This window comes from Mustelus asterias, chromosome 3 (assembly GCF_964213995.1).
Source record: "Mustelus asterias chromosome 3, sMusAst1.hap1.1, whole genome shotgun sequence".
Classification (NCBI taxonomy): Eukaryota; Metazoa; Chordata; class Chondrichthyes; order Carcharhiniformes; family Triakidae; genus Mustelus; species Mustelus asterias.
Window position 1 is genome coordinate 139913234 of NC_135803.1, and position 14030 is coordinate 139927263.

The 14030-nt window shown below is 40.3% G+C and overlaps 1 protein-coding gene across 3 annotated transcripts in view; it reads right to left on the bottom strand.

Moving 5' to 3' along the window:
* Positions 1–14030, bottom strand: part of nol8 (nucleolar protein 8) — a 63706-nt gene that overhangs the window by 27469 nt on the left and 22207 nt on the right. For 2 of the 3 annotated variants that reach the window (XM_078209758.1, XM_078209759.1), the window contains 5 exons: positions 12382–12546; positions 9302–9430; positions 6552–6636; positions 3785–3920; positions 2401–2484 (listed from right to left, as the gene is read on the bottom strand). In XM_078209758.1, coding sequence (XP_078065884.1) covers positions 2401–2484; positions 3785–3920; positions 6552–6636; positions 9302–9430; positions 12382–12546 — 599 coding nt within the window. Of the gene's footprint in view, positions 1–2400; positions 2485–3784; positions 3933–6551; positions 6637–9301; positions 9431–12381; positions 12547–14030 lie in introns of all 3 variants that reach the window. The other variant, XM_078209756.1, reaches the window with a different exon arrangement.

A 14030-nucleotide genomic window follows, 5' to 3' on the forward strand; every position in this document is an offset into this window, starting at 1 on the left:
CTGGCAACAGCTTAACTTAATTCAAAACCCTCATGATAACAGCAGGAGAAAGTGGGGGTGGAAGTGAGAGTGAGAGCGAGAGAGCAGTGATGGATCTTCAATTTTTAAAAATAAATTCACATAAACTGACCCTCAACATTTATGATGAAAAGGTTAGATTTTGGCAACAGAAATGTTTGTAACATTCAAGACACCATGCAAGAAATATTAAATGAACTGAACTTCAATCATATCTCATTGTAATCTTCTGAATGGAAATGTTATCAAAAGGATGAACAGGCACTACTTCAAAAGGAAAATAAACAGGAACAGTCCAGAATTTACTTTCATTTTTAGCCAACCTAATAACAAGTTGCTACTCTCTAGGTTCACCAGCCACAACAACTGTTACCATGATTTTACGAGTTTGATATCTTACCAGTTCTTTTTTCAAGATTATTGACTGCACTTTTATCATATTGTTTTCCTAAGAGATTGTTTGTTTCAACTGCCTTCTAATGAATTATCTTTGCACCAAAATTCATTTCTCAATCTCACATATTGGTCTCCATATTTGATGAAAGCTAGAATGTAATTGAAATCGGATCCATGACAGTTCGCCTATTGCCGCAATAGGTCCACAGCAGTCACCATCTCCCTGGCCTTACACTCAGCCCTGGAACACTTGGATAACAAAGACACCTATGTCAGACTCCTATTTGTTGACTGCAGCTCAGCCTTCGACACCATTATTCCTACAAAAGTCATCTTCAAACTTCGTGGCCTGGCTCCTCCTCCTACGACTGGATTCTAGACTTCCTAACACACAGACCACAAATCAGTAAGATAGGCAACAACACCTCCTCCATGATCATTCTCAACACCGGTGCTCCATAAGGCTGTGTCCTCAGCCTCTTACTGTACTCCTTTCACACCCATGACTGTGTAGCCAAATTCCCCTCCAACTCAATTTACAAGTTTTACTGATGACACCACTGTAGTTGGTTGGATCTCAAACAATGAGACGGAGTACAGGAAAGAGATAGGGAATCTGATGAACTGGTGTGCTGACGATAATCTCTCTCTCAATGTCAACAAAACAAAGGAGCTAGTCATCAACTTCAAAAAGCACAGTGGAGAACATGCCCGTCTACATCAATGGGGACAAAGTGGAAATGGTCAAGAGCTTCAAGTTTCTAGGTGTCCAGATCACCAAAAATCTGTCCTGGTCCCTCCATGCCAACGCTATAGTTAAGAAAGTCCACCAATGCCTCTACTTTCTCAGGAGGCTAAGAAAATTTGGCATGTCCGCTACAACTTGCACCAACTTTTACAGATGCACCTTAGAAAGCATTCTTTTTGGTTGTACCACAGCTTGGTATGGCTCCTGCTCTGTCCAAGACCGCAAAAAACTACAAAGTGTCATGAACGAAGCCCAGTCCATTACACAAACCAGCCTCCCATCTATTGACTCTGTCTCCACTTCCCACTGCCTTGGAAAAACAGCCAGCATAATCAAGGACTCCACACACCCCAGACATACTCTCTGCCACCTTCTTCTGCAGGAAAAAGATTTTAAAACGTCTGAAGCCACGTACCAACTGACTCAAGAACAGCTTCTTCCCTGCTGCCATCAGACTTTTGAATGGACCTACCTCGTGTTAACTTGATCTTTCTCTACACCATAGCTATGACTGTAACACTACATTCTGCACTCTCTCCTTTTTTTCTCTATGTACGGTATGCTGTGTCTGTACAGTGCGCAAGAAACAATACTTTTCACTGTATACTGATAGATATGACAATAATAAGTCAAGTCAAATTAAATCATCACACAAAGAATATTGGCAAGAAATATTAGAAAATCTATAGTTGAGGTTTCAATAAGTGATATAATTCAATACAATTTTAACATGTTGATCTTATTTCTTCATGGGATGTAGGTGTCACTGATGATGCCAACATAAACCGCTTATTTTAATTATCGTTGTGAAGTTCTTGACTGGCTTTACTGGGAGGGATGGGAAAAATCTAAATCCTAAATCTGACCCAGATTAAGAACTCTCAACTACAAGTCCACACCTTCCTATTCTATAGTAGTGTGTCTTGGAACATCAGTGCATTATGCCACCCAGACAATTTGATTCAATATCAGCAGAAAAGGCTGCCTCCATATTTTTATTGTATAGTTTGAATCAAGCCCTTATTTTAAAAATATACATAATCTCCCTGATAAAGTAAGTATAATAAATATAAAGTTAAGTGACAGGATTGTTAAGCATTCTGAATTGACAATTCCCCAAACTACAGAAATACAGAATTATCTTTTTATTTTTGTAAATAAAAGTTTATAGGTAGATGTTCAGTATATAATTATAGATTAGCATGAATTACAACATACAACAATTTCAGTAAAAATACCTTTTTTCCTTGGATTCCTCAACCTTGCTTTCATAGACTGCATGATCTTCTCTTGTAGGATCATAATGCAGAGCAGAAACATCTCTGAAAGAAACATTTGGGGCAAAGTATTAATAGACATATAATTTTAAAAATACAGGGGATACTACAACAAACATGAAATTGTAAGTGAATGTAGGGAACAGCACCAATTTAAAAAGAGTGTGATTTAAATGCTTCATTTCTGTAAAATGTATGTGGAATGAAAGATGATAGTTTGTCAGATTTTAATGAGAAAATGCTGGTGTAAATACAGTAAAATCTGATGTAAAGTGCAGTTGTACTGCACTTTCATGTTGATATGAAGCAGTGTCAGTTTGTTCCTATGGGAAATGTCAATTACAAGGGGGTTCAAGATGAGAGTTTGAGAGAGATGTGCGGGGGACGTTTTTCACGCAGAAAGTCGTGGGTGCCTGGAATGTGCTGCCAGAGGAGGTGGTGGAAGCAGGTACATTAGCAACATTTAAGAGGGACCTGGATGGGTACATGAATAGAGAGGGAATAGAAGGATACAGACCAAATAATGGCAGAAGGTTAAAGGAGAAAATGCTGGAAAATCTCAACCGGTCTGGCAGCATCTGTAAGGAGAGGAAAGAGCTGACGTTTCGAGTCAAAATGACCCTTTGTTAAAGGCGTTTCGAGTCCAGATGACCCTTTGTCAAAGGGTCATCTGGACTCGAAACATCAGCTCTTTTGTCTCCTTACAGATGCTGCCAGACCTGCTGAGATTTTCTAGCATTTTCTCTTTTGGCTTCAGATTCCAGCATCCGCAGTAATTTGCTTCTATCAAGGACAGAAGGTTTTTTTCTTTAGTTTAGTTAGGGCATCGTGATAGTACAGGCTTGTAGGGCTGAAGAGCCTGTTCCTGTGCTATACTTTTCTTTGTTTGTTTTGAAACTCTCTCAAACCATTCTGGGTATCTTCAATGCAATATGAGGTTTGAGTTTAAAATGCCCAGATAATATCCATTAGACCTCATTGCTACTTTATAAATTTATTGCTGAGACTTCAATGTTTTGTAAAAACAGGTGCTTCCATCCAAGCTCTCAAAATATTTAGAGGCAGAGGGAGGATCATAGGTCTGTGCTCACATTAAAGCAAAATTGCAATTCACTGCCTGCAACATAATAGAGATTTCGATGGATGGACTTAAGTTTGCAGTTGCCTCACTACTAGATTTAACTAGAGACTTATAAGAGCAATTGTTTAATATTGGTTGCTCACTATCAGACTTATTCTTTAATAAAGATGTTCTGAAATCGGAAAAGGTTGTGAAATTAATTATTTTAGGTAGTGACCACTTCTATAGGAACAAAAGAATGAGAGTCATTTAATGAATAGGTACCTGAAATATTTGGATTTTGCTTGTCCTTTCCTGATTTCAGTCTTTTCATCACTGTCTTGAATGACACTTTTTAAGATGTTCAGAGCTCTCTTTTTCTCTTCAGCAAACTCTTCGTCATCAGAATGTTGACTTTTAACTGCAACAGATTCTGCAATTACAAAATATTGTAATCCTTCTCAGAGATACTATTAAAATGCCTAATGTTGTCTTCACTTGGCATTCAAACCACAGCAAATATTACTGAGTTGCAATCAATAGATTTGAACTCTGGCTGGATTTTGGTCTCCATTCTCGCACAACACTCCCTGCATTGCCTGAATAGAGTCTTGTTTTTCGCATCACCATCTGAACAGAATATTACTGCTCTCTGATGATCACTGATTCCCATAAAGTTCTCTTCTCCAATGCTTTGCAGTATTGAACGACATCACCCAGTAAAAACTGTGTGCCTTGGCAACCGTTGTCCCTTTCCAAACAATGCTGGCACTCACAAAACTGTAATTTGCCAATTGTCTGATACAAAATGTGTGGTGGTGCAGACTATCTGATGTGTCAGGTGTTCCCTATGGAAAATTGAAAGCATGAAGTGGTATGAAAACTTCATGTTATAATCATAGAGTCAGTGGTTTACAGCATGGAAACAGGCCCTTTGGCCCAACTTGTCCATGCCAACCTCTTTTTTTAAACCCCCAAGCTAGTCCCAATTGCCCACGTTTGGCCTATATCCCTCTATACCCATCTTACTCATGTAACTGTCTAAACGCTTTTAAAAAGACAAAATTGTACCCGCCTCTACTTCTCCCTCTGGCAGCTCATTCCAGACACTCACCACCCTCCGTGTGAAACAATTGCCCCTCTGGACCCTTTTGTATCACTCCCCTCTCACCTTAACCCTATGCCCTCTAGTTTTAGACTCCCCTACCTTTGGGAAAAGATATTGACTATCTAGCTGATCTACGCCCCTCATTATTTTATAGGCCTCTATAAGATCACCCCTAAGCCCCCTACGCTCCAGAGAAAAAAGTCCCAGTCTATCCAGCCTCTCCTTATCACTCAAACCATCAAGTCCTGGCAGCATCCTAGTAAATCTCTTCTGCGCTCTTTCTAGTTTAATAATATCTTTTCTATAATAGGGTGACCAGAACTGTACACAGTATTCCAAGTGTGGCCTTACCAATGTCTTGTACAACTTCAACAAGACGTCCCAACCCCTGTATTCAATGTTCTAAAGAAAAATGATGGCAACGCCTCTGCAATTCCCAATCTCACCTCCCTCCTATCCTAGGATGTATCCCGTCCAGTCCCGCTGCCTTATGAACTTTAAGTGCAGACATCCTGTCTAACACCACCTCCTTACAAATTCTAAAGCCTTATAGAGTCCCTGCAGTGCAGAAAGAGCCATTCAGCCCATCGGGTTTGCACTGACCACAATCCCATCCAGGCCCTATTCCCGTAAACCCACACATTTACCCTGCTAATCCCCCAGCATAATTAAGGATGCCAAGGGACAATTTAGCATGGTCAATCCACCTAACCTGCACATCTTTGGACACTAAGGGGCAATTTAGCACAGCCAATCTGGTCGCGCTGCAGTTTGTGAACAAACACCTCCTTCAGCGACATCGGTAAGAGCTCACTCGCTCCGCACAGTGTCCCGCGTCCCCCGAGATTCCATGTGTGGTAGAATTCCCCCCTTCCTGTTTCCTCCTCCATCTGTTTGATTTGATTTATTACTGTCACATGTATCGAGATAGTGAAAAGTATTGTTTCTTGTGCGCTATACAGACAAAGCATACCGATCATAGAGAAGGAAAGGAGAGGGTGCAGAATGTAGTGTTACAGTCATAGCTAGGGTGTAGAGAAAGATCGACTTAATGCGAGGTAGGTCCATTCAAAAGTCTGATGGCAGCAGGGAAGAAGCTGTTCTTGAGTCGATTGGTGCGTGACCTCAGACTTTTGTATCTTTTTCCCGAAGGAAGAAGGTGGAAGAGAGAATGTTCGGGGTGCATGGGGTCCTTAATTATGCTGGCTGCTTTGCCAAGGCAGCGGGAAGTGCAGACGGAGTCAATGGATGGGAGGCTGGTTTGTGAGATGGGACTGGGCTACATTCACACAACCCTTTGCAGTTCCTTGCGGTCTTGGGCAGAGCAGGAGTCATACCAAGCTATGATACAACCAGAAAGAATGCTGTCGATGGTGCATCTGTAAAAGTTGGAGAGAGTTGTGGCTGACATGCCGAATTTCCGTGGTCTTCTGAGAAAGTAGAGGCGTTGGTGGGCTTTCTTAACTATAGTGTTGGCATGGGGGGGACCAGGATAGGTTGTTGGTGATCTGGACGCCTAAAAACTTGAAGCTCTCTCAACTTCGTCCCTGTTGATGTAGACAGGTCTAAGACAGGGGTCTTAGAACGTAAACCTAACTCGCTCATATATCCATGCTCAAGTGCGTAAGCTATAGCAGCAGGAATATACCATTTGGCCCATCAAGTCTGCCCCGCCATTCCGTGAGATTGTGTTTGATCCAATCTGACAATCCTCAATCCCGCGCTTTTGTGATAACCTTTTTCCTGCAAGAATCTGTTTTAGCTACTCTTTTCAGATTTTTCCCACAGGAGATAGCACAACTCTGTGGTTCCAAGGACTGAACTTCTCAGATAGCATTGCACTTACATTTGTTGGCAAGGCACTTTGATGAATAAACTTAACTAAACTCAATGATTGGTAAAGTGGTCAGAAAACTTGCATTTCATAGAACTTATCTTGGTTACCTGTATCAGATTCTTCACTTTCCAGAAACCGTTCATCCATGCGAAACCTTTCATCTGTCCCAAATCGTAATTGTAAGGCTAATAGCTACAAAAGAGAGTATAAAATAACTTTTAAAAATAAACGAAACTTTGTAACCTTCAAGCTCCTCACCTTGATTATTAGTCAAAAGGGCGTGCAAGCAGCCACTTACCACACTTCTCAATTCCATTTTGCTATTTAACCAAGCAGTCCAGGATAATTTTGATCCCTTCCATCTCATTTCAGTTTGTGCCTCCTTAGGTGTTCCAGGCAAAAACCTCACAAGAGTGTTTTGGCCATAAAACTGTTGCCAGAATTTCACGCCCCTCTGCCAGTGGGTTTCTAGACAAGCAGGGGGTCTGAAATTTAGACTTCTCAGCAATTTCACACTGGGGCAGGAAACCTGCGCTTGCCTCAATTGAGGTCCTTAAGTGGCCAATTAATACCGTTTCCTTCCCAGCCATAATTTTTAGGTTGGTGGGAGGATTGACCTTGCGTGAGGGAAGTTCGAAAATCAATCAGACCTAGATATTGGGTGGAAAGGGATGGGTACCTCCATTAGAAGTCTGCCTCTGAAGTCACAAACCGCTCCCCGCCAACCTGCTTAAGGTCCGGTGGTTTCCTTCATCCCCTTGTTTAAAAAGCATTAATCTACCACTGCCTTGAAACCATCCAAAATCTCTGCTTCCAATGCCTTTTGAGGAAGGGGGTTTCAAAGACTCATCACGCTCAGGGAAAAAATTCTTCTCATCTCTGTCATAAATGGGTGACCTCTTGCTTTTAAACAATGACCTCTAGTTCTAGATTCTCCTCCAAGAGGAAACAGGGCGGCACGGTGGCACAGGGATAGCAGGTTGGCACAGTGGTTAGCACTGCTGCCTCACAGCGCCAGGGACCCGGGTTCAATTCCCAGCTTGGGATACTGTCTGTGTGGAGTTTGTACGTTCTCCCCGCGTCTGCGTGGGTTTTCTCCGGGTGCTCCAGTTTCCTCCCACAGTCCACAGATGTGCAGGTTATGTGGATTGGCTATGCTAATGAATGGTTGGCCTTATCAGGGGGACTAGCTAGGGTAAATGCATGGGGTTATGGGGATAGAACCGGGTGGAATTGTTGTCAGTGCAGACTCGATGGGCCGAATGGCCTTCTTCTGCACTGTCGGATTCTATAATTCTATGAGAAACATTCTCTCCACATCGACCCTGTCAAGACCCCTTCAGAATCTTATGTGCTTCAACCAAGTTGCTTCTTCTCCAGTGGATACAAGCCTAGCCTGTCCAATCTTTTCTCAAAATAGCCTGGCCATTCCTGGTATTAGTTGAGTAAACTTTCTCTGAACTGCTTCTTATGCATTTACATCTGTCCTTAGATAGGGACACTGATACTGTGCACAGTAGTCCAGATGTGGTATCACACTGGTGATACATCTGGACTACTGTGCACAGTATCAGTGCAATGGAAGCATAACCTTTATGCTTGAATATTTAATTCCCCTTGAAATAAACAATAACATTCTATTAGCTTTCCTAATTATTTGCTGTACCTGCATACTAGCCTTTTGTAATTCATGCATTAGGACACTCAGATCCCTCTGAACCTCAGAGCTCTGAAATTTCTCACCATTATGCTTATTTTTTTTATTCTTCCTGCCAAAATGGACAATTTCACATTTGCCCACTTTATTCTCCATTTTCCACTTAACCTATGCCCCTTATAGCCTCCTTATCTCCTCTTCATAATTTATTTTCCTACCTAGCTTTGTATCATCAGCAAGTTTAGCCACCATACCTTTGATCCCTTCATTGGAGTCATTTACATAAATTGTAAAAAGTTTAGGGCCCAGCACTGATCCCTGCACAACACCACTAGTTACACCCTGCCAACCAAAAAAAACCTATTTATGGCTACCTTTTATATTCTGTTAGTCAGCCAATCTTCTAACCGTGCCAATGTTACGCCCTATGCCATGAACTTTTATTTTCTGCCTTTGTTGTGGCACTTTAACAAATACCTTTGGAAATATAATTACAGTACACCTATTCTTTATCCACAGTACATATGACTCCTTAAAATAACTCCAATAAATTGGTAAAACGCGATTCCCCCTTCACAAAACCATGTTGACTGTGCCCGATTGTCTTGAATCTTTTGAAATGTCCTGCCATACAATCTTTATTAATTGCTTCATGCTATATCTTACATGATCTGAAGAGATTTCCTGTAGATTTTAATCAATCAGTATGGTGTGAACTGTTGTAGGACACAAGCAAAAAAACATGCTTTCCACATTCTGATTGAAGAATTTTATATTGGACTACTGGAAATGCTCTTCATTTTACCATTGCCTCTATTGTCCTAGAATGAAGTAGGCACAGCCAGACCAGCAAGAGAAAAATATGTACTTAAAATGAAATATTGTTTCACAATCAACTTTTTTAGTTAATACAAAAATATGGTGGTAATTACTTGTAGTTTAAATTAAAATATGCAGAATTTTCATTCCATTTAGGAGCAAAGGATATATGCTGTTAATTTGGGCCAGATTATCTTTCCAGAGTTACATCCTGAAATCACCAGAATTATGATGATCTAATTAATACATGAAGCAATCGTATTAGCATAAATTGATGACAATTACTCATTTCAATTTTTAATCCTTCCATACACTGCAATGTACAAAAAGCTGCTTCTGAAGCATTTAGACAATGTTTCTTACATTCAACATCTTTCTTACCTTCTGACCGGCTTTTCCTACAAACTGAGGCTTAATTTTGAGTTTGCCATCGTGATCTTCATCACTGTCACCTTCGTTATCCTCCTCATCACTATCAAATAATTTCCCAATGGTTCTACTTTGAAAAGCCTGAGGTAAATTTAGAAGAAAAATTGAAGTTCTTTAGTTTACAATAAAGCAAACTACTGTCCTGCTGGGAATTTATGTGTGAGAGATAAAATCTTTTGAAAAGTTCAAACATCTGATAACATTAGGACTGAGACAACTTTAAAAGTCTCAAGATTTTAACAATGCTGGATTAGAAGCTCTGTACTGTGCCTTTTAATTTACAAGACCAGAGTAAGGACACAAAACCTTCACACATTCAGCTTTGAGAAGCAGCACAATTAACACAGCTTTACTTAAAAAAAAGCCTATCTGCTTGCACTCGGAGAAAAAGCCACTGAGGTTTACACCACAAGGCCCTTCCTTATCTGTAAGTATTAAAATTGGTTCCTTTGCAAAGAAAGAGCTGGAATTCAAACTTGTGATCAGTAACCGGCTAGCTGTGATGATTGTTGTTGGATGTTGGGCGAAGACAGAACTGGGTTTGTGGTCATGTACTGTCTTGTAGGGTTGCCTACTAATATTCACTGGTAACTCTCACACAAGAAAAATTGTCATTCAAGCAAGGTACAGAAGTGTGAATGGCACCCAAGAAACTGCACCCCAGCAAAAGTGTTACCAACTCAAGGAAGTCACGAGGGAAGAAAATTTAAACAAACTTCAAATAGGTTAGCTAGTTTATCTATTGAACAATTAATGTAGTAGAACTGGGAAGGTTGCAGGTTAGAGCTCTGGAGTACATTTCAGCTGAGGATTGGGCGGGCTTCATTATTGTGGGAGATAGCAAGAACGGGGTCAGCGAGTGGTCAATGGGTCAGAGTTCTCGCTCTAGATTTCTATCCAGCCATCCCAGATGCAAGTTCAAATATGGATACTACACAGTTGGATTGGTTTGGCTGTGATGCCTCAGATGTGAGATGGCCTGTCAACATTCACCATCTTGCTTCACATGAATTATGTTATTTTTAATTATATTTTTATTGAGAAAAATGCTATCCAAATAACAGCAGGCTATATCGAAGGATAGTGGGGATATCAAAAGAACAGGATGCAGCCACAACTGGCTTAGTGGTGCAGAGAAGCTTCCATAGTGGAGGCGCTGATGATACAGTACAATGTCTCTTCCCAGGATATATAGTCTGTCTGTACCATAACAGGAGTTAAGCAAAGATTTTATAACCTCAAAACAACTGAAATACAAAATATACCCAAGTCCATAAGTTCTTGGGGGAAGGTTTTCACCTGCTGAATCCACTCATCCGGCCCTACCCGCCACTTTCATATTAAACCACTTGCCCATCTTTCTGAAATGGCACTACTTATTTTAATCATAATTGTAATAAAGAATATCTGGTGAAAAAATTCCCCAAGAAGTCCAGGGGCGGCACGATGGTTAGCACTGCTGCCTCACAGCGTCAGGGACCCGTGTTCAATTCCTGGCTTGGGTCACTGTCTGTGTGGAGTCTGCACGTTCTCCCCATGTCTGCGTGGGTTTCCTCCGGGTGCTCCAGTTTCCTCCCACAGTCTGAAAGACTTGCTGGTTAGGTGCATTGGCCATGCTAAATTCTCCCTCAGTATACCCGAACAGGTGCCAGAGTGTGGCAACTTGGGGATTTTCACAATAACTTCATTGCAGCGTTAATGTAAGCCTACTCGTGACAATGAATAAACTTAAAACTCTAATGTACCAGGATTATAAAAAGAGAAACAGGATAAAAATCATATAGCTCTATCAAGGATAAATGAATGCTCCTGGGTACATCAGAAGAACAAGTGAAAATTCACTATCATGCACACTCATTGAACCATTAGAAAGGGGCCAAGAGAATTGCAAACTGTTTGACGCCGAGCATGGAACAGACTTTTAGGTTCGCACGCTATTCTTCAGGACCAGAGCGATCTACTAACGATGAGGCGAGTTTGGAGAATTCCCCATCCCCGCTCATCTTTATTCCTTTAAGTCAAAGGTTGCCTGGTCAATCGTGTCTGGCAGAAAATTGGTTTAGCCTTCCGTCACCAGATCCAGTTCTCTTTTCAGGTACTGTCTCTTGTGTTAAACAGAGTTCTCATAATCCAAAAAATTATTTTGACTCTTCTGGCCTTGTGAACTACTGCCCCCTCTCCGGCTACTCTTTCCTCTCCAAATTTTGTGAACATGTTGTCACCTCACAAATCGATGCTCACCTTTCCTGCAACTCCATGTTTGAATCTCTGCAGTTTTCATCCCTGTTGCAGCACAGAAATAATCGCAAACCATGATATGAATGATTTTTTCTGTAACTCATCCCTCCCCAATCTTTCTGCAGCTTTCGACATGGTTGACCACAGAGTGACGGCACTGTTTACTCACCTGTACAGCTCAGTGAAATTGTTCTCACTTAATTTCACTCTCAGCTGTCCACTCATAACCCTCCTTAACTTCTTGGTCATTTCTCTTAATACTGCACCTTTTGCTCAATCTTCATTTTTGTCTGATTGCACTTCTGTGAAAGGCGTTGGGATGTTTGTGTACGTTGAAAATACTTATTAATTTTAAGCTTTGTTGCTGTACCTCAGCAAGTAGTCAACTGACTTGTGGATAGGGAAACTAAAGAAGAGAACTACAAGCAAAATCAAAACAACGTATCAAAACTTAAATTAAGGCACTCTAGTTGAATAATTGTAAAAAGATTCAAACCAATTCTTTGGGAATTCAGGTTCTTACCATACAATTTTTCACAATGCAATGCAATGAGCAGTCTCAGGACTCAAAAATGGCTTCTGTGAGAAATGGAAAAGGCCTTACTCTGGCCATAATTTTGAGCTTGAGAAACAAAATACATTGTTCTGACAGAATATATGTTTGTGAAATAACTAGTCATGTTATATTTGAACTAGGGCAGTTTAATGCTGAGAATTACAGTTTTTGATAACTCCCACCATGTCAAACCCACAAATGACTAAAAATAAGAAATAAACAGAGAACAAAAGCTTACTTTTGCAACATGCCATTTTTCTTTGCTTTCTTCACCTTCTTCTGCTGAAAGGTTTACATCTTTGGTTTTACAACTCCCTCTAATGTCTTCAAACAGTGCCTCGTTTTCACTCTCTTCTTCAAAATCAAAGACAATGTGCTTGCCTTTGTCAGGTTTCTGACTGTCCTACAGTAATATATATATTAAAAAATGAAGATATGTCTTTGTTCAGAGATTAAGAGCGGGTGGAAATGGTGAGATTATATCACACTTGAGGTCATGATGAGGAGAAAAAATCAAAAGAAAACTAGCAAATTTCTAAATTTGTACTAGTGTTATGGCCATTGCAGGATGTAAATTGCCGAGCAAACTAAATGTAAGAGGGAAACTTGGCTTACAGACCCTTTTGTCGTTTCCTGAAAACAAGAAAACCAAATGTTCCCAGCAGCATAGAATTCCAGTGCCACTTTCGGGATTTTAAAACTTAAAGAATTTAACAAGAAAATAAAACTTAAGCACACAAGATTGCAGTTACACAATTAAAAATAGTCTTCAAAATATCTGACTTGGTCAGACCTACAAGTGAACACCTTCCAGGCAACACTCCCATATAGATTAACTAAAAGAATCCAGCAATATTACCCAAGACAAAACGGCTGTCATTTTACTACAGGTACATTAAACTCACTTCCACTCTGATGTGGAAATCAAAGAAACCTCAGAAACAAGACTGCTTTTTGAAACCGAAGACTTTTCTGGCTTGACTGGATGGTTGATTCAAACTTCACACCTTCACCAGCACAGTGCTGCCCATACAGATCTTTCTGAGACAGCCAACCCAATTCAGCTCAACATCTTTGCATAAGTATACTTTTCCCCTTTCACCTTCAATTGTAATACCTTCCCTTATTTACTTACAAAATGTAATACCTTCCCTTATTTACTTATAAAACTTTTGCAAACTGTAAAACTTCCTGTTGAAATTTAACAGCTGAAAAAAGCAAGTCCCTCTCTGTCTTCTATCTCAAATTTCTAACCTTTACTTATAAAACAATTTGACTATAGCTCATTACAAATGCATGCATTTAGCACCTCTACTCCTTTTCATCTCTCAATTTTCCCAGACAAGCTATCTTCATTAATTTTTCTCTAACTTAATTACATCACTCACCACAGAAACAGACTTCTTTAAAGAATAACACAATATCCCCCAAAAAGCACACCAATCCTTCATCAGGAAAGGGGAAAGAAGTGATGGATAAGCAAATTTTTAGGCATTTGGACTATTATTCCCAATTTTTGTGTATACAGTTTGTTGCTATTTTCTTGTCAAGTGCTTAGGTTAATGTTAATGGGCTTTTTAATTTAATTTCTTCCTCTTTCGTGAAAATTACTGCCATGGACCCTTTCGCAGCCAAGAGAGATTTCACTCTGCTGGAGAATAGATAGCAAAAGGAAAGTGGAGATAAGAAACTTTCCAATGTTGGTGTCTTTCAGAAAAGCAATCATAGTCAAGGTAATGGGTGGGATTTAATGACCTCGTTTGTACGAGACCGGAAAATCCCGCCAGAGGACAGCGGACATTTCCATTGTCCGCCCCTCGCTCGCTCTGATTCCACGGAGGGCGGGGCAGTAGAATTCCAGTGAATATCTCTTTGTTCAAGATATTA